The sequence below is a fragment of the Hippoglossus hippoglossus genome, chromosome 14 (genome assembly GCF_009819705.1).
Source record: "Hippoglossus hippoglossus isolate fHipHip1 chromosome 14, fHipHip1.pri, whole genome shotgun sequence".
NCBI classification, from domain to species: Eukaryota; Metazoa; Chordata; class Actinopteri; order Pleuronectiformes; family Pleuronectidae; genus Hippoglossus; species Hippoglossus hippoglossus.
In genome coordinates this window covers 7,717,546-7,741,495 of record NC_047164.1, presented here as the reverse complement: position 1 = coordinate 7,741,495, position 23,950 = coordinate 7,717,546, and the positions used below count along the sequence as shown (strand labels likewise).

At 42.5% G+C, this 23,950-nt stretch overlaps 1 protein-coding gene and 1 long non-coding RNA gene across 2 annotated transcripts in view; one reads left to right on the top strand and one right to left on the bottom strand.

Annotated features, from left to right (window-relative positions):
• Window positions 1-23,950, top strand: part of LOC117773846 (gamma-aminobutyric acid receptor subunit beta-2) — a 55,938-nt gene that overhangs the window by 8,335 nt on the left and 23,653 nt on the right. Inside the window, exon 4 of the mRNA XM_034605601.1 lies at window positions 15,692-15,912. Coding sequence (XP_034461492.1) covers window positions 15,692-15,912 — 221 coding nt within the window. The remainder of the gene's footprint in view (window positions 1-15,691; window positions 15,913-23,950) is intronic.
• On the bottom strand, window positions 1,191-20,420 carry LOC117773848. Its single transcript, XR_004615981.1, has 3 exons — window positions 20,306-20,420; window positions 8,000-8,009; window positions 1,191-1,235 (listed from the first exon to the last, which is right to left on the bottom strand). It is a non-coding gene; the product is annotated as an uncharacterized LOC117773848 (long non-coding RNA).

Sequence of the window (23,950 nt, the reverse complement as noted above, 5' to 3'; positions counted from 1 at the left end):
CTGCAGGACTGAGAGCCGCCTGGTGTTAATGTTGTCTACTGTTTATATCCTGGAGCCATAACATCGGAGGCTTTATCGAATCAAGCTCACTCCCCTGTGCCAAACACCGACATGATTGAATTAAAAACCCAAATATGTCAATGAGCCACCGTGGGTGAAACGTTGAGTACTGCAGTTTTGAGTAGTTCCCACATAGCGTAAACTCTCCTGCCGCTGTAAATACCAACAAATGCTCTTTTATTCGTGTAACTTTGTTACTGTAGAACTTTGTCCAGCTGGTTTAGGATGTTTCTGAGCCTTTATAGAAACAGGTGCCTCTCCAGTGAAGATGCTCATGCTGTACAGCAGGGGTTGGCGAATAGTTTCCCATCAACAGCCACTTCAGTTTTAATAACGTCCTTCCAGGGCCATGCTGTGTATCACACTTAGTTCTTTGTTGTGATGGCTGCATCTGCATCTCTTCAGCAAGGGCGTCTGATGTCACATGGTAGTGATGATGATGTTATTAGCAGCTGGTTTTTACAGGTTTGCGTCAGGCAGACCTGTGAGTGGAACTGAGTCATAGCAGCAGTTATTTGTCCCCCAAAGAGCAAGGCTTCAGTACACGCAGATGCAGAGGGAGGTTTTTTGTTCCTTTCCTTGAGCTCCAACCATTTTTTGTTGGACGCTGGCAGGCACATCAGCTGGTTTCATATCTTACAATTAGAAAACGTCTTTGGTTCATTATGTCTTTTCATGGAGTTAAATCTTCTCGCAGGTGAGGAAGAGAACTTTGTATTCACAACAGGTGGGAAGCATTAGACCACAGTGTATTTCTACTAATTGCTAGTAAATGATGTACAGATACATGTGTATTCCCCATGTGTTGATTATCTCACTCAGCGTCGACCTTAATTATTCGGTCAATATTTCAAATTGCTCAACGCTTTGCTTAAAGATCTATCAGTTCTATTTTGCATCTAATTCTAATTAGCAATTTTGAGCCTGCAACAAACACACTAAACTAAGATGGCTGACATAATCAACCATGTGTTGTTTTTTTTTCAGTAAAATGAATCATATCCAAAACTAACCAACGGAGTACACACACACACACACACACACACACACACACACACACACACACACACACACACACACACACACACACACACAAACACACACACACACACACACACACACACACACACACACACACAAACACACACACACACACACACACACACACACACACACTCCCCTTCATAAAGCAGCAAGGACTTATGGCTTACATCATTATTAATGTTACAGACACTGCATATTGTACAATTAGTAACACAGCTCTAAATGTCAGGGGAAGGGAGGCGTGTAATCAATTCCCCCAGGTTAAACAAGCTCACTGGTTAGGCATCTGATTCACTGTAGCCTGTGACAGTGAATGATGGAGTGGATGTTTAGGCATCAGACAGCCGCCCGCTCCCCGCAGCTGTGGGTCTAACTCTCGAACAGCAACATCTTGTTCCCTTGTCGGCGGACGGTATGTGGGTAATTGACGCCATGTTGCCTTTCGCTGCATTCGCTCGTTGCCGGGCGATAATTTCCACACCTGTCCGATGTCAAGCTGAAGTTGCTCCGCTCTGTTTATATTTGCTCCCTGTGTTTCTCTCCCTCTGGTCTCTGGGTCTCACTCTCAAATACTCCCTGGCTGCTCGATAATGATACAAGGCTGGGGCCCTGTGGCGGCGGGGGGGGGGGGATTAGACAGAGTTACAAATCGAAGTGGGTTAATCGGCTCGGCTACCATTTCAGGAGGCATCTCTCAGTTCACTTGCCCCACTGCTCTATTTGTTTGTGAGCTACCACTGACACTCACCTGCTCGGAGGTTTCAACCGGGTCTTTTAAGGAATAACAGGAGAAAAGATGGAGCAGGGGACAACGCAGTCTCTGATATTTCCCAGAGGCCCCGAGCGACGATTTCTTGAAAGTGTTTTGACCCTTCAGTTAAATTTTGTGAATAAATTTCAAGGATGAAGAGGTGAAGGAATAAATAGCAGGATAAGTTTTTTAATGTAGCCTATGTAAATGAAGGTAATAAGCTTATTCGCACATCAAAGAGGCTAATGTTTCTAGACAGTTTTACAAAAATTAAATGGATTAAGTAATTGAAGTTGTCAACACATCAACACATATTGGGTCATTAATTTTTATCTCGGCGATGATGGGAGCAGCAGTTCACTCAGCGTTGGTGTGAGGACCGAAGACGAACTGACAAGTCGGGAGAAAGTTTTGTTGTTGAGACGTGAAGAATGTTGCAGGAATGGTTGTCGGTCAACTTGGTTCTCAGCCGCTTTCTGTTCAGTCATCTGAGAACAAAATACTCAAATACTTTACCTGCACCTCTTCAAATGAAATCTGGCCTTTTCCAAACTCTTGTAGGTGGAGTAGGTGTCTCTTCAGAGAATCATCGCGTTGGAGTTCAACGATCTCCAGTTGCATTCTCTCATCGACTTCTGCCACGTCAATGGAAAAGGGGGAGTAGTGAAGAATTTCATGTCTTTCTCAAAGGCTGCAAAGTTGTGGGAGAGCTGATTGAATTCTGTCAGAAGAGATGTGATCGACACCATGTTCCATCTCTTCTGCAGAGAGGGTTGACATTTGGGAGACAGTGTTGTGAGCTGGGACACATTGAAGTTGCATTGTTGCGTCTCAAAGAGACACGTGATGCTTTTAGGTGCATGTACATTTGAGGCAGCAGCTGATCTCTGCCTCTCAGGCTCTTTTTCTGTGTTTTTAGTTTTGCACTACCAGCCACTGGGCTCCTCAGTTCAGTTCATGAAGAGGTCAGTCCTTCTTTTTTAAAAACTGGTCACATCTCAGGGACTGAAAGTGCTGCAGCACAGAGCTGCGACTGGGGCTGGAACTCTCTGCGATGGAGTGTTCGTGCTTAAATTAGGTTGATAGGCTTCACCACAGTGTTCATCACATCACTGAGCTGGGCTGCCTCGGCACAGAGCTCCTCTTGGCAAACAACAGCATCACCGCTACTAAGAACCTTCCTCCACACCAAAGCAACCATCTCTCTCCACTCACAGATGTCGTGTGTGTGATGCAAAAAGTTCCGTTATATTCAGAAGCAAATCCTAAACCAGCAGTGCAGTATTTTAGAATACAGGACTCGATGGGGAATGTCCCTTGTAGGTTCGAAGGTCTTCTGCACAATTTAAATTACCAACAACCAGCAGATGTTAGCAGGTGTTAGCGGCCACCAGCAGATGTCCAGGACATAACTTCCCTTAGCACCTTAGCATCATCAAGTGTTTTGGCCTTGTGTTTAACGACACAGGTCGAACTAGAGGGCACGCTGAGGCTACAGGTGAATCTGACTGGCTACTGGCTTGTATGGCAGTTGTATGAAAGCCATGTGGCCGCTCAGTAGGTCAGACATCATTACCTCTATGTCTTTTTAAACTAAACACTGTCCCATTTCAGAACATAGGACAAACTGGAGAATATCCCTTGTATGTTCTACCACAGTAATTAAAGTACTGAGTGAAATTGAAATGCATTGGCTTTGCCGTGTGATGATGAGGCCTTAGTGTTATGTCTGGCAGTTTTTTTCTGGACATGCTAACATCATTACATTTCTTCTGAGACAATTCCAGTGAGGCACTCTTTAATTAAGTCACCGTCCAGGAAGGATTTTCCTTTGCAGGACAATGAACTGAGCTGTTTTGGCCAGTGTGGTAAACGCTGCTGCTGTTTCAGGCTCTCGCTCTGTGCCAGTGTTTCATTTTCACAGTGTCTTCGCACTTTATAAAACATTAATCACTGCAACGGATTCCTTGCAAATCAAACACACCTCCTCTGGGGTTTTCTGATCATCTTCCAACCATGTCTGCAATTTTTAACAATCCCTTGCTTAATTTCTGTCTCTTCAGTTCCACCATGTTGAATCAATTGAGGTCAATACTTTCGCTGATCATTGGTCTAGTGAAATAGCAGCAACGTCTTGTGTTAAAACCTTTTAGAGTTAATATACATATAGTAGAATAATGTTAAAAACTATGTTCTGAGAGGCCGTATTGCCCTTTATCTTTCAAATTGCCACAGCTGTTGATCAGTGAGGCTCTGGGACAAAGGAGGTAATGTGAGTATGCTATGATTTCTTCTCAGCCAAAGCAATAACTGAGTCCTTATTGACTAATGTAACAAATTTGTCATCTTTTCACGAGCTCCAAAATATTGCTTCCAACACGCTGATGGATTTTTATCACTCCTCGGGTGTGTAAGCGTCCCTGCTCTTTGTTGTGTAGAGGAGATAACACTCATCACTGCGTGGGACCCTATTTTTAGACCGTTAATCAAGGTAACATGTTCAGACTGACACACTCAGCATGATATCCCACAAAGTGTGAGTTGAGTGAGATTGCTTCATTTCGGCTCATCCACCTGCAGTCGCCCAACAGAGGTCAAAGTGATATGTGCATGTGTGTGTGTGTGTGAAGGGTGTGAGTGGGCCTGTCTCTGTGTGTGCGTGTGTGAGAGAAGGGTGTGCAGGCAGGTTTGTGTATTTGGTTTATTGTCTGTTGTCAAACAACAAATAGTGCCTGCGGTCGCCAACAGCGCAAGCATTTGTCAATGACAACATGGGTGTTGTTTGAAAGGCTTTAGTGCCAATAAGCAATCACAGAGAGATTTGGGAGCTTCGCAATTGGACATCTGCGTAGAAGTGGTCTCATATATGTTCCCCAGGTTTTACTTTATGAAGAGGGATTTAAAACATATCCACCAATCCGTAAATCATATCAGAGAAAAGGAGAAATTGTCCATTTTTTAAAGATCTTTGTATCTCACTTGATTTGTGTTTTTGAGTTCCACGTATCTCGACCTACCGGAGGAATAGATTTTCATACGAGGCCCCGCCGCCCCGTCATCTCGGCCTTATTATAACTGGTCATGTGGGTCACTGTGATTTGTCTCATGTCTGGGACTAACACAGATTTCACAGTGCGTGGAAACTCATACTGCCAGCTGTCGATGGAGCACAGGGCTGGATCCTGCTTTATCACAGCTTGTCAAAATACAAGAACTTGATAATGGCCAAACAGGAGAGGCGGCGGGTGTGGATTGGTTTTCACAGCAGCTGAACATGACACTGAGAGCTGATAATGGGATGTTGTCGAGAGATTTAATGCAGCGCTTTCTCTTGTTTGGAGTGATACTTTCTTCAGCTGGCTGTGCATTGTGCTTATATATTACACAGAACTGCATTTTAACAGTGTTCATTTCGCACGGCTCATTTTCAGCTTGAGTTGAAATATCAATTAATCGTTGTGCAAAATCTAAAGAAGAAAAAATGAGTGTGTTCTGATCCTCGTTGCTCGAGGTTTTTAAAAGCTTCCCTCTGTCTTTTGATTCCATGAAGTAGCACAGTTGGGAAAATTAAGCCGGGAACAAGTGCTGCTGGGCCACGCTGTGCTATTATATTGAGTTTCCAGCTTTTTGAAAGATCCAGTGTTAGAATGGACTACTCAAGGAAAGGATCAACAGAAAGAAAACCTGGATGAGAGGTTAGCATGAGGTTTGAAATGCTCTGCTCTCTTTAATGCATCTGATAAATGGCCGTCCCTCTCCCACCTGCAATATGAATAGATGGTCATGTTCTTTGCATTATTTTCTTGTAAGTAGTGGGAGACCTTGTCAGGAAGAAAGTGGAAGTAGTCTACGCATTTGTTTTATCACCTTCTGTCCAGTTTTATATTTAAAGACAGAACAATACAATGAGTTATGTTTTCTGCACGATATCAATATGAACCCAGACCCCTCTCCGTTGATCCAAATCAAAGTTTTAGAAAGAAATACAACAAAATACTATTTGTGTTGTTGTTTTGCTGATGGATTTGAGTGAAAACAAGTCAAAGTACTGTTGGGATTGTAGATTCTGTTTTGGGCCGAGGGCAATGAAATGAAAATCAGGTCAATAATCTCTCTCGCCAGTTAAAGAGGTCAGATCGGGTGAGATGAGGAGAAACAAATGACCCTGTGAGGATTAGTGTTGTTCACGATGTTTGCTTAGTTTTGTGTGAGATGCTCTTTCATTTCCGAGAACTGTGGGTATTAAGGCTTCTTCACATCAAGTTGTTATTACTTTTTTGTGACATGTAGGAAACCACTTCTGTTTGTCGTATAAAGTTTGAACATAAAATACAATCAGAGCAACTTAGTCTTTGACAACGGACGGAAATATTGATGAAAGTATTATTGTAAAGTTAAAATAAGTTCTATTAATGTTCTGTGTGCACCTTCAGGTTTTAGTGCAAACCTCTGCCACAACTCCAACAGAGTGGAGGTGAATGTGATTTTATCTTTGGTGTTAAAAGAGCCGAAAAGTAAATGCCAGTAAATGTCAAATGTTATGGGGGATATTCCACAGATCTCAATATCAGATTTTTCTTTTCAAGAGTTTATTCTACATGAAAATATAAACTTTTACAAGAGAGTTTGACAATTTTCCAGCACTGATTGTGTCACAGTAGCCGACACGTTTAAACACAGTTTTATAAGTCATTAAAGGCAGTTGGAGATTTCATGGGATTTCATTCAAGCCAGTTTGAATGAAATATATATTTTTTTAAACCTCCAGTTTCATACAGTTTAATGATGAAAGGATGAAAAGAAGATGAAAAGAAAAAAAGCTTGTTTTGAAAAATGGCTTTACAGCGATCCAACCCTTTTCTTTTATGTCACATCCATCAATATGTTTTTGAAGCTGCTGTTGTGAAGATGAACCGAATTACTTTCCACAATAGCACGTCTCTATTGTTACTCTGTCATTGTCACACACGCACACACACACACACACGCATGCATGCATCCTGAAGTTGACACCTCCCTAAAGCGCCCCTGCATCTCTTGTAGGTCAGTCCAGCTGTGAGGAGATATTGCTTCTTCAGGGGTGTCCTTGCCCAAGGAGATCCTGTATACAGGCCATCAAATCTGGACTCAACAGGAGAGGCCAAACACCGAGAGACACACAGACACACATGAGTAAACTGAATTTGTGGTTCGGATACAGGAGCTGATGAACCGGTTTTCTGCACTCGCTGCGGCTGTAGATGTGCAATCGATCCACAGATGTCCATATATTGCATTATCTTCTTATTGACAATGTGTAGATGTAGCGTGCGCCTCTCGCTACTCTGTCTGAATAGCAATCAGCCTCTTCCTCAGTTCCCTCGCTCTTACATAATGCATGAGGATTCCTCCAGTGGATCCGGGTGTTTATTTATGTGAGTTGTGTGTGTGAGTTGTGTGTGTGGGATCATCAAAGGACAGCTGTCCAACACCCGAAAGCAGAAATTTGGCGAGTTTGTCATAAAAGGACAATACACCTCTGCGTCTTTAGCAGAATAATGACCCAAACACACACATACACCCACACACACACACACAAACAATCGTTGTATGCATGAGAAGCGGTAAGTGTGGCCGGCTGACCTTTCGTCTCATGTGAACGACAGCTGAGATTGAAACCTCCATCACCTTCCTCCACCTCTTCCAGTGGGATTCAGAAGCCGACTAATAATCTGCGTCTTGCTGTGCCCTCCCTCCCTTCCCTTTCACACCAGGCCCCCCCACCACCACAACCACCTCCGCCATCACCCCCGTCTCTCCGAATTGCCACTCTACTCCACTCCTCTCCAGGGACACAAAAGGGCCTGCAGATGCTCCAATCGACTCTAATAAATTGTATGTAGTCAGTTAAGCTGCACGGCTGCCAACTGGCAGAGCTGTGAACCTCTGCTTTGGGAGAACTCTGAGAGAAAAAAGGAAAAAAGAAGGTTCCTCTAAATTTGGTTCACCTTCAGCAGCGAGGTCTCTTGAAAGCTATGTCCAGGGCAGAGTAAATGATGAAAGAGTATGGAGGGAAAAGGTGATATATATGTATTTATAAAGAAAGAGAGAGGGGTGGGAGACACCAGGGAAGGAAGGAGCCCTGCTCTGCAAAGTACAAGTAACCAAACAAAGTCTCGGCTTTATTGAAATCCATCATCTAGTTTCCAACATGCCACCAGGAAATGGTCTTAATGGTAGAAAATACCAAAAAGTGTAGTCGAGAGAGTTTGGGTCAGAGTAATGCCCTTGTTGGAATTTAATCCTATAACCCTAACAACAGAATGAAACAGTCTGGCTGAAAAGCAATGTTTTTGCAAATCATCTTGAAAACACATATACAGATACATTTAATTGGAAATCAATAATTAACTGATAGTCAATTTGTTGTTTGATTGATATTTTGAGGCCTGTGTGAACACGGAACATTTGACAACCAGACATGTGATTGTTCTCTGAAGAACAGAATAGAATATAAAGTACTTTTTAAATTTGTCTTTGCTTACAAGTGCAAAAAGTGCTATAAAAGATACTTTAAAAACACGGTCACATCCAAAAAGACATATTTACAAGATAACGTTTCATAAAAGACACTTTCATTAAACACAACAACCGAATTAAAGTGATTGATGAAAAGTTGGCATCACAAGGAGTGACTGTCTTTTACTGATTAGGTTATTTTGTGGGAATATGGACAAATGATTTCCTGTAGATGGTTTTCTTTGCCTTGGGGACTTTGGCTGTGGTCGTCTTTTGCTACTTGAGCCTTGATGGAAAGACGATGCAGTGACACTGTTGGAAAATCACCTTCGATATACTGTTCCTGTCTTGTCTTGTTATATCTATTCAGATATATGTGTATTCTTGTTTAAGCTGTCGATCCGACTGCCAGCCTTATTTATTCTGGAGCAAATGGGCCAAATGCAACCCCTGCAGCCGCCCCTGTGTGTGTTCCTGTGGCAGATCTACTACACGCGGTGCACAAGCTGTTCCAGATACAGAGCCGAATCCTAAGGACTCCATACTCACTACTCCGCAGACTGGGGTGAATATATGTCACTCAGCTCTGTGGGGAACGAGATATTTATTATTAGGCCTCTTTTTGCAAATTCTGCGCCCCTATGCCAGGTTCCTCGTGCCCTGGGGCTGACGGCATTAAGGACAATGTGAGACGGGAAATTGAAAGGCACTTGTTGAGATCTGAAGGAGGTGGATGATAGAGTGCAGTATGGACATATGGCTGAGTGGCGGTGGGATCACATTTCCTCCCCTGCTGACGGTATTTCAAAGAGAGGAGGGAAGGAGAGAGTGAGACCGACGCAGAGAGGATGGAGGCAGAGGAGGATTCGGAAGCAGGCTGCATTAAGATTCAGCCCCACTCCTCAAGGTCACTGCACTATAGAAATAATTTAAAGCAACAAATACCTCTTTCACATTCTCCATTATACCCCAAACAAACAAACTATTATTCAAGATCAAAGTCCCATCATAACCACAGGGTTTGTTAAAGTAAAATATCCATCATTCGGTTGATTGGCTGCCCTTTTACCTAAATGTGCCATTTTTTGGAAATGAAGAGTCCAAGGCGTTACACGAGGAAGATTCGTGGAGGAGATATTTAAATCAAAATCTTTCACGGGGCCCAACCTCGCCCCTCAGAGACTGATCCAACATCTGCCATGTTCTCTACAGCCCGTTCCCTCGGCTGGCTCTGTTTAGTGGTAATGATCGAAGCCATTCACACTCTCCTGCAGCGTGTTCCAGCATCCCCCCCCCCTACCACATGCAAATAAATGCAACAGGAGCTGTGCGGAGCTCGAGATGGAAAGATGAAGAGGGAATAGATGGGGCAGACGAGGAGAAGGATAAAAGAGGAAGGGGAGAGAGAATAGCGGCGGGAGGTCATTGCATGGTGCCGAAAACCGGGGCCTCGGAGTGGAGAGCTGGGAGAATAAAAGCAATTTGCATCACCGTTCAACTGAGCTTTCCGACGCCTTTCATTTACCCCCCCACCCCTCCCTTTCAGCAAACTCACCATACTGTACCGCGGCTCTCAAATTGAAAACTGACTTCAAGGGTAGTGGGGAAGAAAGAGGGGAATATAACCAGCACTCATTCTCATTCTGATCCCTCTCTCCATTCTTTCTCCCAGCCTCTGTTTCTTCCTCCTCCTCATCATCACTGTCTCCCGCCAATCATGCCTCATCACTCCCGAGCATTTACTCAACTATTTTTCCGCCTCTCTCAATATTTCCTTCATCTCCCTCCTCCGCTTCCACTCGGTTCTTACACTTTGCTCTCCACTTTACCAAGAGACTACTTTGAATGAAAACCCACAGCATCGGTCTTTTGTTAAAAAATGTTGATTGGATAATAATTTAATTATATTGAATTATGAGCTCTGGCACAAGTAGTCTGACATTGTTATATGATCACAGAACCACATGAGGAAGGTTGGAGTTTGAATCAATGTTTCTTAACCTCTTTTTAATTGTTTTATCTAAAGTATGATCCAACCATTAATAGCTATTTTTTGGCCACTTGGGGGCAGCAGAAACAATGCTCTGAATAACACATTTTAATATTATTAATCTTTAATCTGATTTACACACTATTTTACATATTAGATAAGGGAGACATGTTAATTATTCATGGTTATGTATATATCCACCTGGTAAATGCAATGTTCACTCTCTGGTTACTAGGCTCCTCTAACGACTAAGTGAAATATCTGGGTTTCTTCAGCAGCTACATTTTTTTTAAATCGGCGACTCTATATTGTCCATAGGTGTGTAAACGTGAGAGTGAATGATGGTCTGTCTCTGTATGTCGGCCCTGTGATGTCGCCAAATGTCAGCTGGGATAGTCGCCAGCCGTCTGCGACCCTCCGAGGATAAACGGTTTATCAAATGGATGGAAAATGGATGGATTTCTTTGTTGGTTCTGTATTTTTTTTTCTGTTATACTGAGAAAATGGTTCTACAACAAGCTCAGACAATTCAAGAAATAGTTGAGTCTTTACAAGTCAAATCCTACCAGCCTCTTACTCTGATATCCATGGAATATTTATTTGCATAGAGAGCAGATGGTCACAAGTGGTCACAGGAGACATATTCAGGACGTATTTTAATACCAGGTATTGATCGGATCTCTCAGGACAGATGTTAATACCAGATGTGAGCATGAAATTCACCATTAGGATGTGTTTCTTGTTTAATTTCAATTTTAATCCAAAAAGTTTTACTGCATATCAACTAACCACGTTCTTCACTTTTTCTACTCTGTAAAATATTTAATTTTCTCATCCAATGTTTATTTTCCAGTAAAAATATCCATACTTGAGAGTTGAGTTTCCGAGCTGAACATGTGCGAGTGCCAAGCTGACGAACGCTGACATTTTATCTGCAAACATCAAGTTGTGAGGTTTAATCCTAAAAAAAAAAAAAAAACATGATGCCAGAATCCGGCGGCAGCAGAGAGGACCTGAGTTGAACTACTTTCAGTCAGTTCTAAATATAGTTCACATTTGCAAGTACAACTCAATATTGCAGTAGGAATACTCTATTCAGTTTGCAGTACCATGTTGTTTTGGCAGGAAAGGTCTGGACAGTCCAGACCTGATGTAGAACGCTGCTGACGTGATGCTTGGTGGAATTCCAGGTTCTTCACTTTCCTCCTGGCTTTTTGATGTCACAGCTACTCGATTCCCTCTATATGCTTTTCATCGACCTTTCTCTCTGACCGTTGCTTCTGTCCTTTAGAGAGCAATCATATCACTCCCTGACACGTTTTATTGGGTTTTTCTCAATTGAAAATCCAGGACTTGGCTGCTCAGCCGTTTCTAATCATCATGCTTCTCCACTTTATTGGTTTGGACCTCCTTCTTGTCCCTGTTCCCAAGTCATCAAGTCCCCCTCAGGATCTACCTCGTTGTTGTTAGGGCCTGGTCATCCATTAAGCCTCTCTAAAGGTTAGTGGTTACCAGCCCTCTGGATTCCTTGTCTGCAGCTGTTATGAGCACATTCATCCCCATGATGAAGAAGAAGGAAGAGATTGTGATTTCTTTTTCAGTTCCTGGCAGCAGGGTTGTGAAACGGGTCTTTTGAATCCTCCAGATTAGTTAGTGATCGTTCCCTTGACATGATCTGCAAAAACAAAACAAAAAAACACGACAACAAGAAATCTTCAAAACGAGGGAACACAGTAGTTGAGCTGCTGGACATCATTTGATAGTCACAAAGGATTCTCACGTTCTGATGTAGCTGTGTCTCTTTGGCAGCTTGGCAGCACAGAGCGTTCAACATTATTCTCCTTTTCTCTCTCTATCTCGTTTTCCTTTTCTCTCTCTTTCTCTCCAACATTTCGTTTTTTTTGTGCTGATGCTCATTATGACCATTGTTATGACAGCCTCCCTTGCACTTACATGCACACAGCTGCTGCAGCTATTCTGGTGATTTACAACACCCTCCACCCACAGAGAGATAAAGAGAGATGTCCACTGTAGATGTCTTTAAGGAGAGCTTTATGTTCACAGTAAACTGGCCACAGTGGTACCTCCGCGAGGCCGGAGCCACAGAGCAAACCACGGCATCAAGTAGATGGGCGAGCAATAAGGGGCTCTCAGGGACGACAATAGAAACATTCACTCAGTTAAATAACTCGACTGTCACTTTTTTCCTATAACTTTTCACAGCTAAGTACTTTGAATTAAAGAATGCAGACGCTGTCATGGGGAGACTCGTGTGTGTGCGTGTGCCACCATGGCTGATGACTCTAACGAATTGTTTTTTTTCAAATTAATATATCTCATCTCTGCTGTTACATGTTGCAAAAGGATTGTATGACCAGGAGAAAGTGCAGCTGGAGCTTTTTGATTCAATCCCTATTTTTTATTAAGATATGTAGTGCAGCTCTTGAGGTATAAGTGATGTATTTTTGTTGTCATCTTCGATGTCCAAATGTCTAACAAACTAGGAGTAAATGCTGCGAGTGCATCTGTGTGCACGTGTGTGTTTGTGTTCCTCTCTGATTCTTGTGATGTGTGTGAAACGAAGAGTGCAGAGGAGATAGTTTCGGAGGACGGCATGGCAACAAGCATCTCTTCAGCCCCACGTGCGGTGGTGAGAGTGCGAGCGGTTACATAACCACAGGCCAGGGACGGAAGTGTCGGGGAAGGCAGCACGTGCAGTCAAGAAATCATTGGTGCAAGCGTCGGGCCACCGAGATCTAAGAATTCAGTTATGTGACGGCCGATTGCGCTAAAACCGAGAGAGCGAGCGACTTTAAAGTCAACACGGACATTTTTTGCTATTTTACGCTGGAACCTGCCGCCTCATTTTTTATTCTCCCACATCTAATTAAGCCTCTCCAAATGTTTCCCTTCAAACCGGCCTAAATTAGCCATTCCGATGTTTTCAAGGCTGTCAAAATGAAAGTTGCATAAATCCCAGACTGTGTTTGACCCTGGATTTTACTCAGATCATTCTTTTCCCATTCCAGGTCCAATTATAGCGCCGCGTTTCAGGATTGCCACTATACTATTTATGTCTTTGAAAAACTTGATTCTCAAACTCTTGGTTGTCAGCACCCCGTGCCAAATAAGATGCCAACAACAACAACAATGTGACAAAACCTATTTAAGTCAAACAAGGATTTCACTGAGAAAAGCTGCTCCCGTTTCCCCGACTCCATCCAGTCAGTATACGAGCCTCCGGTTCCCAAGGTGCTGCGCGATGTCAGATCTGTAGCCGACGGGCATATTCAAAAATGCATGTTCAGCCTCTTTGCCAGGAAGTGGATGTGCCAGTCATGACAAAAAGTTCCCTGAGACAGCAAGTTTATTTAACTTGGTTTTTTCATGGATGATTGGTAGGCTTCTTACATCAGTGAGCTACATGAGCATCGTACTGCTGGCTGGACTGTTTTATGATGTCCCAGATTTATCATCAGGGAATTCAGCTGCAAGTTATCAAACTTCCTCTATTTCCTCTATGAATTATTTACCCACTGTATGATTTTGAGTGTGCACATCATAACAATAAAAAAAAAAGGTACGTGTGTATCCTATCCTGAATATAGTTACAATCAGTGATTGTAGTGCTTATATATACTTACAGATAGTATGGACATAGGAGGGGGGTATAGATAGGTAACAGGTACCAGTGTGTGGAGGAAGAGACAAACAAACATAACAAAATAGTCTTGATACTAATTATAATGATGATAATAAAATAAACAGAAAACCTAGTTACACAAAGACACTTGTTTTTGAGGAGATAAGATTGAGTGTAATCTGTTTGGGTTTGTATATATATTCATGGGGCTTTACAGGATAGGTTTGGTATTTTTCTTTTGTTTATTCATTCACACATTTTTCCGTTCTGTTCTTTTTTTCCTTCTCTGAATTCAAGATGAGAGTGAATTTACCGACCTGAGTAACTGACCTATATATCAGGAGTTTGTAGGTTTGTTTTTATGTTGTGTACGTGACATTCAGTGTATTCTTGAGTTTTGACGAATGCATTTCCTTCTCTCGTGAACATCATCAACACCGATTTCTTGAATACTCAGAAACCTGCATCGCTCATATTATATTTTACATATTAGCATTCGGAAGTTAGCCGTTTGGCCTTTTCTCCGTCATATTGCTCGGCATATTACCGCCACCAACTGCTGATCAGCAAAATTGCATTAAACTGTAAACACAAATTTATCGACCTGCGTGTGCACGTATATGTTCAAAACCTTGATCCCACGCTTGTGAAGCACGAGATGGTCAAAACCTCCACAGGGAACCAAGTGCTCGGACAAGCTTCATCCTCTTCCTCACCCTCACCATCCCTGAAAAAAAGACTTATCGTGTTCATCTCATCTTCAAAGGAACCTTGTACCATGAGTATAATAATATATATTTCTCTCATTTTAAAGTAACATGCATAAAATGTCCAGGACACTTTGATGTCTGCCTCTGCAATGTAAAGCAGACAGTCCCTCAGAGGCAGATGTGCTGTCTGTGCAGGGTAGACCCCGCTCTCACATTGATGTGATGTGAGAGCGGGGTCTACCGTTCCAGTTCTGGGGGGGGAACAAACAGAAGAAAATGGGTGAATATGTTATGCGAGTGCAGCTCATTTCACAAACAGTGCTTGATCCCGGATAGACAGCTACTGTCAAAGCAAATAGAGCATGTAGAGGACGGTTTGTAAAACAGATTCTCGAGGTTGCTCGGAGGTGTTTTTAATTTGTCTGAAACATGAGGCGTCCCTTGCTCTCGTCCTCTCCCCTCTGCGTGTTTGCACGAGTGTCACACATGCACAAAAACACACAGAAAACAATCAGCATATGCTTTTTTATCATATATGAACAGACACAAACTGACACACACACACACACACAAACACACACCAAATCCTAACCATCTGTCTCTCCGTCTCGTCCCCTCCTGACACATACACACTCTTTCACACTGTCTGGCTAAACCTCATGTTTCCACGAACAGAAGGAATTCCCCGCTGCCGTGTACCGAGAGTTTTCCTGACCTGTGCTGCTACTGTTCTGTTTGCTTTTAAGTGAACTTCATCCAATATTGAAGCCCAGTCTGGTCTAATTTGAGAGCGTGCAGTGGGAACATATTACAGAGCAGCTGTGTAAAATGGTTGCTTTTGAGAGTAACTGTCCCTTTTTCTCTTTTTTTCCCCCCTCCCCATCTTTCATCCCTCTCTCTTCCTCCCCCTCCCACCTGCCGTCCTCCTTTCTTGTTTCCCCCCCCTCCTCCCGTCTCCCCTGTGTCCTCTTCTGCTCCCTCTGTGCACTTTCCAGGACTACACTCTGACGATGTACTTCCAGCAGGCCTGGCGAGACAAGCGGCTGTCCTACTCCGAGATCCCCCTCAATCTGACCCTAGATAACCGGGTGGCCGACCAGCTCTGGGTCCCCGACACCTACTTCCTCAACGACAAGAAATCGTTTGTCCACGGTGTCACGGTGAAAAACAGAATGATCCGCCTGCACCCGGACGGCACCGTGCTGTACGGTCTGAGGTGAGATACTGATCTCTTGAAATAACACTTGTGACAACGCAACAAGAGCAGGAGCTCAGATATTTACATGCACAATCAAACAAACACACGACTCCCACGTGCTGTACGAGAACCACACCAGATAATGATCGGCTGTGCGGCGCAGATTCTAGTAATTTACGCTTCGAGTTGTCAAAGACTTAATCTGTTTCTTTCAAAATCAAAAACAATCAAACTTCTACCGACTTTAATAAACAGTGAGTCAGTCAGTAATTGGCTAATTAGAGCCATGATGGAGAAAACAACTGAGGTGAGGTGCAACATCATCCCTCATTGAAAATTATAGTGTTGATGAACTGACCTACTTGTGTCCTCATTAACAGGACATTCACACACTGCCAACTACAGGCATCTGTATTGGAATCAACTTGTTATAGAAGCAGACATACTAACAATAGGTCCAGGTATGAAATCATTCATTAAATTGTATTTTTTAATCATTAAGCAACTGTGAAACCAATATTAACCAGTTCAAAGCGCTGCCACTGCTAATATCAGTATAAACACTACATGGCTGAAAAGTTGGGCGGCTGCAGCACTAACAACAGTTTAAAAACTTTTTTTTCTTTTTTTTTGCAAATGTCACGTCAGGTAGTTTAGACGCTGGTGTGATGGCTACGCTTCAGCGCCACAGCTAACAAAACCCTGTCCGCCCATGGCTTGTAACTTAAACTGTATCCAGCCCCAGTTTGTTTATTCCTTCCATCTATTCCCCTGCTGCTGCTGCTCGGTTTGCAGGGGCCCCTCGCACGCTGAGAGGAAGAGAGAAACATATCTGGTATTTCCCTCAAAGACCTGGTTTGGTTTTCTTTCTTCCTCTCAATCATAAAAAAGCTATTAGCAGCGTGTTGAACACTCGACAGTGTCTCCTGACTGGAAAATGGCATCACTAATTGTGATTTGTTGGAGTTGAAGTATAAACCTGTCAGAGGATCGAAACATCCATTCGTCATAGTCACACGACCGACCACAGACCAATAAAAAAAAACATACACTTGTAATTTTGACTATCTCCTCAAACATAGTGTGATGGATGAGTGTCTCAGCTACAAAACGTGGAAGTGCAACTTTAAGAAAAAAATCTAATCTTTCCCCAAGCTCAGACATTTGCACATGTTTTATGTTTCTACCACGCTTCCCACCTGTTTTTCCAATGCCGAACCCCCCCCCCCCCCCCCCCCCACCCCCACACACACACGCACACACCCGTTCTACGATTGTGAATTGATCGCCCCGTTCCGTGGAGCTTCCGACCTCTCAGAGTTAACATGATGACTGTTCACTTCTCACACCTCGCTGATGCCTCATCAGTTCGTTTCGCAAATGGGCCTCGGATGCCCAAACTCTATAAAGAAGTTATTGAAAACCATAACATCTTAATCGCCATCATGGCAGCGCGTTGGCACCGGTGTGGGAGAGGGAAATTAAATAGAGGCAGCGAGAGGAGGCGCTGAAGGAGGGCAGAGCAGCGTTAAGGAGACGGGAAGAGAGAAATCTCGTCAGTATAGCTCTCTTTGGTCGTCTCCATCAATGTTGTCCGTCTTCATCGCCCTCTCACAGTGTTCAGCATGTTTTCAATTTGTTCAGATTCCCTATCACAAGGGTTCGTAATGTCTCTCTCACCATCTCCACGTAAACCAAAGAAACGCCTGCCAGGATTGAAGTGCGCCTGGTTCTGATTCCAAAAGAAACACAAAGAAGTGTTGCACAGTCACAGCAGGAGTCGAGGTGGAGGAGGAGCAGGAGGACGACCAATCTTATGAACTGATAAAAAAAAGCAAACGATATTAAAGAAAAGACAAGTATTAAGAAGACGTACAGCAGAAAATCCTATGGGCTGCTATTTGCCTTGCAAACATGAGAATCAAATCCTAATCTCTGTCTCCCGACACAATCATTTCATTTATCATACTGAGGCCTTGAGTTTTCTGAACAGAAAATTAATCCTTTGGAAAGATGCTGTGCTACATTCCTGGATTTATCTTTAAAAACCTTTATGACTCGTCCGCACACGTGTTTTTTGACAATTGTTTGTTTAGTACATTATCGCAAAAAAAAAAAAAAAGCGATCCTCATGTCAAACTTAACTTTGTCTCTTTACTGCCATAATCGCTGTCTCTGGATCATAGCTGGGTTAGAAGAAACATGCAGACACTTGATTTGATGAAAGCACGTCACATTTCCTACACATCGTAAACACATCATCAAGCAAAGCGATATGTGGGTTTTTAGGACGTTGATCTTTCAAAATATCTTGAGGTTTATATCAAAGAAAGAGTCTGTGTCATTCCTGGATAAACTGTACAGTGAATAGTCCTTTAATTTGATGTCCCAGTCCCCTGTGGGACGTTAAACATCTCATTCCTACACAGAGTAAACACAATATCAAGGAAAGGACTTTATGGATTGTGAAGTTGTTTGATGATAATGTGGTTTTGAACTTTTGAGGTTTATCACAGTCAGGGAAATAACAGAAACATTTTTAAATAAATGTGTGTCCTTCCTGGATATACTGTACCCTGAATCATCCATCAGACTGATGCTCCAGTCCCCTGGGATCAGTTTGACAACTAGTAAAGTAATGTCTTCTTAATTAAGAGCAGTGTTTGATTGTGGATTTAAGAGTGTCTTGTATTCTTTACTGCCGATTGTCGAGAACAGCAAAACATAGACAAAAGCACCAAAGCGCAAAAAAAGAAAGCCGTAGAGGCAGCGGCAGATTGCGAGGGACAGATTATACTGAAATAGTTCAAATTGTCCTTGTGTCAGGCCATTTGAGTTGAAAGGGATAACGTACAGTATCAACCCGAACAATGAATCCAATATGCAAATGAAAAAATCCATAATCACTTGGAATATGGGTCCGGACATTTACGTTGGTCCAAGTCGTGGCGCAAAGTCGGCACAAATATTACTTTGGATGAAGTGGGATTAGAGTGAAACTGGGAGAAGAAATCCATCACCCTGGACACTCAATATCAAGTAAGTAGGATGGCCAGATTTTAACAAATCCTAAATTGGGTCATGGGATCTTCGGCATGTCTGCGGATGCTCGTAAATCCAGGGAGCACATGCAGATACAGCATATTACTGTCCCCGGGAAGTCTAACATAATGTATGCAGCTCGCTCTAATTTATTACGTCAATAAATTAGAGTACATGGAACTTAAATGGTCCATATGATGGGTCAATGCAGAGTCAAGTAGTAAATCCGTGAACTAAAGAATATCAAACATGATTTATAAAAGGGGGTAATGTCAATGATGATTCCTATCTCTGACTGATAGAGGATAAATGTATGAATGAAATTATGATTTCAAAAGATTATTCAAACATATGTTCAGTGTCATAGCTCAAGGACAAGGCCAATAAGGTTGATATTTAAGGAAGAGTTTGACATTTTGGCGATTTGATTGATGAAACCAGGAGAGAACAGCCAGTGTGGCTTTGTCCTACGTTCAACAATACACCTGACAGCACCTCCGGAGCTCACAAATCAACATGCAGCGGTTATTTAGTCGACACACAAACAGAAATGTAAAAACGACAGTCTGCAGTTTATGAGGAGTTGCGCGTCGGAAGCTATTTATAGGTGAACGACAGCCTGGCAGAGTGATTTCCTGGAGGCCAGTCATCACGGAGTGGTCGTAAAGTATTTACAACACATCACTCCATGACGAGCACTGAGTCACCCGCCAGAAAAACACCATGTGGAAAATCACTCAAATGCAATGTGGTGAAAATTATCTTTCTACTTGTCGTAAAAAAATAAATAGACAAAATGTCCAAGAAAAAGTGCAAAATCTAAATCTGAGATAAACTTCAGCTACAGAAAAATATGGATTATACAATTTAAAGAAAATAATATTTATTTATATTTTCTGAAGTTGTTGAGACGGACAAGACAGAAGCTCCCACTTGACCTATGACCTTTCAGCCCACAGTGATGCAAACAGTAGGAAAGTTAACTTTATAAAAAACACTTTTCACAGGGTAACGTCACCAAGTGCCTCAGAAAGAAGTGTTGCAAAATAAACAATCGCAAAAACACAGACAATAAATTGGAACATTTGGAAAAGAAGGAAATCCCAGATTGAATAGAGGCGAGTTGCTTTTAAAGGACGTCTACAGAGACAATGTGAACATCACAGTCAACAGTCGATCGTTAATTTGTTTCAGAAACACAGTATACGTCCTCTAATAAGGAAACGGGGGGGGACACACTATCCATGTACACAAACAGCAGGATGCATTGTGAGGAGGAGAATCTTTTCATTCAGGCTGTTTATTAGAAAATGTGATTGGATGCAGCGAGTCCTTGGATGCTGATAATAGGAAACACACACACACACACACAAACAGCTGATGAATATTTACAACACATATTTACTTTATGTGCCATTTAGCTGCAAATTCATTCAGAGGATCCATTATCGTGGTTAAAAAGGCAAAAACAGCACCGACCCTTCTTCTTGGGCTCGCCCCCCCCCCCTCTGCTGTGAATGAGCGACGGCAAACAGCAGAAATCGACTTGAGGAAGTGTAATAACCAAACAGAAGAGGCTCTCTGTGTTTCCCAGGCAGGTTAAGCTGGTGACGGCTCATCCAAAAGGAGGGTCCTTGCCTTTGTTATTTATAGGCGGTTATTTGCTGGAGGACAGGCTTTAATTTTCTCTGCAGAACTGACAGTTGAGTTTGTCTCTGAGGAATAGGAAGCACAGGGGAAACTGCAGTGGGATATTGCAGAAATGAACAATGATATCAATCAAGTAGATAAATCGACTGACTTAAAAATCAATATCGGGTCGAGGGACACATCTGAATTAAACGGCAAAGATAATATTTTGCCTTGCGTCGCTCAGTAATGTTTGTGTTTTGCGATTCGGTGTTACAGCATCCAAGTGATTTGATTCCGTGGGCATCCTCCTCCCTATGTTTTCTTGGCAGGCTGTGGGTGGGAAGCAGCTGGCGGTGGGGTGAGTGCTCTCTGAATGCTGTCATTATCTCAAATATCAGATAATGCGGCTCGAGAAGAACACGAGTGGTTTATGAAAAGGAAAATGTTCAGTAAAAAAAAAGGACTTAATATACAGAACAACCTTATTGAAATGGTTTGGTTGTTTGTTGGTTTATTGCCAATTAATCGAAACAATGGCTTAACTTTAACCGCTATACGATATAGTTGAGATACAGGTTAATCTATAACGTGACAAATTGAAAACAGTTCCTCTGACTTCAGTGATTCCGAGTGACGGTTGAGACAGTATTTCAAAGCCCGTCCCAGAAAGTGTTTTTCAGTGGAAACTCTGAGTTTGTTAACCTTGCCATGAGAGAAACTCTGGGTTTTTTCCATTCCAGGAACTGAAATGACTTTACCTGTGAGTCACGGTAACTCGCTGTGTGAACTAACCTGCCTGCTGGAGCGTTTTCCTGAGTTTCTCTCCGTCACCTGCCTGAGCCCGAGGAAGCTGCTCTGACACGTCGCTTCATGTCCTCACTCATCCAGTCCATATCAGAGTCCATATCGGAGCACATTCATTTGCAGAACTTTATGTTGGGAGATTAAAATATACGATTGGACATTAGTTTGTTACCCGAGGCCTATTTTTCTATCACTACCACTTTTAATATTAATCAGTCATCAGTGAGAGGACAGAGACAGAGATTGCTTTGTCCTCATGTTCAACTGTCCTCGTACTGCAGATGCCAATGATAAACAATGGTATAAATATAATTAAAAGTGAGTGTATTATTTTTAAATAATGTAATACACGCTGAATAGTCATTAAATGCCATTGAGCAAGAATTAAAATTGTACTCATTGTTTCCCTAGTCACTTTTTCTTCATCAAATCATATGAGTCTGTTCCTGGATCAGATCGTGAGTCTATTATAAAGTCTTTAGTGTTTCATCCATACTTTAATTTTCTGTTGCCAGCGGCACTTTATCCCCATCGGGTTACAGCTGAAAAAACATTTGTTTTAACATTTAATCCAACAAACAGTAAGATTTCAACAATTCTGCAAAAATAATGTGGTTTATAAAATAAAAAGTTTTTACTTATTCACTCTTTTAAAGCTAATATATTTTTAAAGATACATATGAATCGCCACAGGTTAAACTTTCTACCTCCAACAGATTAATAAGGTAGCTCTGTTCTTTATTTACCTGTTGAGTGAACTTACTCCGAGTTGCTTGAACTCATATCGGCTGGACTTAAAAAAGAAAACTCAGAGTTCTGTGTTAGGTTGAGACTTTGTTAAACCTGCTTCCTTAAACCAAACCCTGAACTCATTTCAACCGTGAGCTTGGTGTTGCTTCAACAGATGCAGCCGAGGTAATGGAGGCTTAGAAAATACCGACTTGAACAGAATTGGAGAGAATAAAGCAGATTTATTGTGAAACAGTATTTGAAATGTCCTGAGTTACTGCTCCGGTCTGAGTGTGTGACCCAACAGTCAACACATTTACTCGGCCTGAATCCCAATGACTGCTGGAAACCCCTTGGGGCTACTTGGCCCTGATTTGACCCCGCAAGTTTTATCCATGCAGGAACAGAGCAGCGTCTGGTAAATATGGAGGGTCACTGCAGGTGATGCAACATATGGGGCTCAGTCGGTTCGGCTGGCAGTGTCCTTGGGCAGTATCCAAGCAACCGGGGGACTACACTAAAACTGAGCGAGAAATGCGGCTGTGCGTCATTTAATGGATGGGACGAGCGGGAAAGTACATGAGGGTAGACGGAGAGCCAGACCGCTGCATACGTGATTGGGCACTTACGCACAACTCCACCTGGCAGTGGCATACACAAACACAAATGCACACACGTGGCCCCCGCGCAAACGTGCACAACCTATACCGTCACCGCATAATCTTTTCAAAGACTCCGCCGGAGGCTCCGGCTCTCGCCGCCGACTTCACTCTTGACACAGAGATCAGAAAGTTGCCAGAAAGTGACCGGCAATTTACTCCTTGGTTAAACACTTGGAAGCCACGGAGCCGGCAGTGAATCCATCAGAGAGAAATAAACGCTGACAAAGACAGAGGCAGAAGAGGGGAATCCATCTAAACCTCTTAGGCTCAAACAGCCTTCCTGTCTCACTCTGGGAGGTGGAAACCCCTGAGGTGTGTAATATGAAACAGAATGTTAATGTTAGAACTCTTCCCTTTGAACTCCTCTATTGCTATTAAAGTGCAGCGATGTTAGTCCCCTCTCTGTCTCACCTGACGTCCTCCGTCCTCACAGTGTCGTTATGCTTCTCCTACACGGTCTCTGGTCATCTGACTGCCCTTCCTTTATTTAAAGAGCCACAGGTTAATATACATAAGTGACTGAATCTGTTTTTCATTCAAATGTTATAACAGTAAGAACTACTTAGGATCAATAAAGCGATTTGACTGAAGGAGCCTGAAGTTGTTGAAGCTAGACGCTTTGTACTGAACGTGAGCACTTGGTCCTTGAGCAAAGGACAAATTGATGGTGTCCATTTTCTCCAGAAGACGATAATTATTCAACTAAAGAAGCTGCTTGCCAGGAAACAGGAAGCCATTTGACCTACATAATTATATTTTTCCTCCATAGGAACCTTAACCCTGTGAACTCTGCAGTAGAACTGGTCCATCGGTGCCCACACTGATATTTTTTTCTTACTGTGATCTCATTTCTTGAGTATCTTCAAATCCTTGATGTCTCAAAAAACGTTACAGCCTAAGCTAAAAGGTTAGAACAAAAAAATCTGACATTCTTTTTCATCACTATTTGCCAAATAAACACTTAAAACATATTAATCCAAAAGATTTTTGAAACACAAAAACATGAAAATATTGCTTAAAACCCAACCAATTATTTGAACTTTTTAGTTTTTGAGTTATGCCAATTTGTCTCTGCTCCTCTCCTGTCACTCTCTGGCACCACCATGCATTATCAACATGTTTTGCACTGTGCGCAATGAAATGTAATGATAGAGTGACGAAAAAGGCTGGAAAAAATCTGAAGGAAA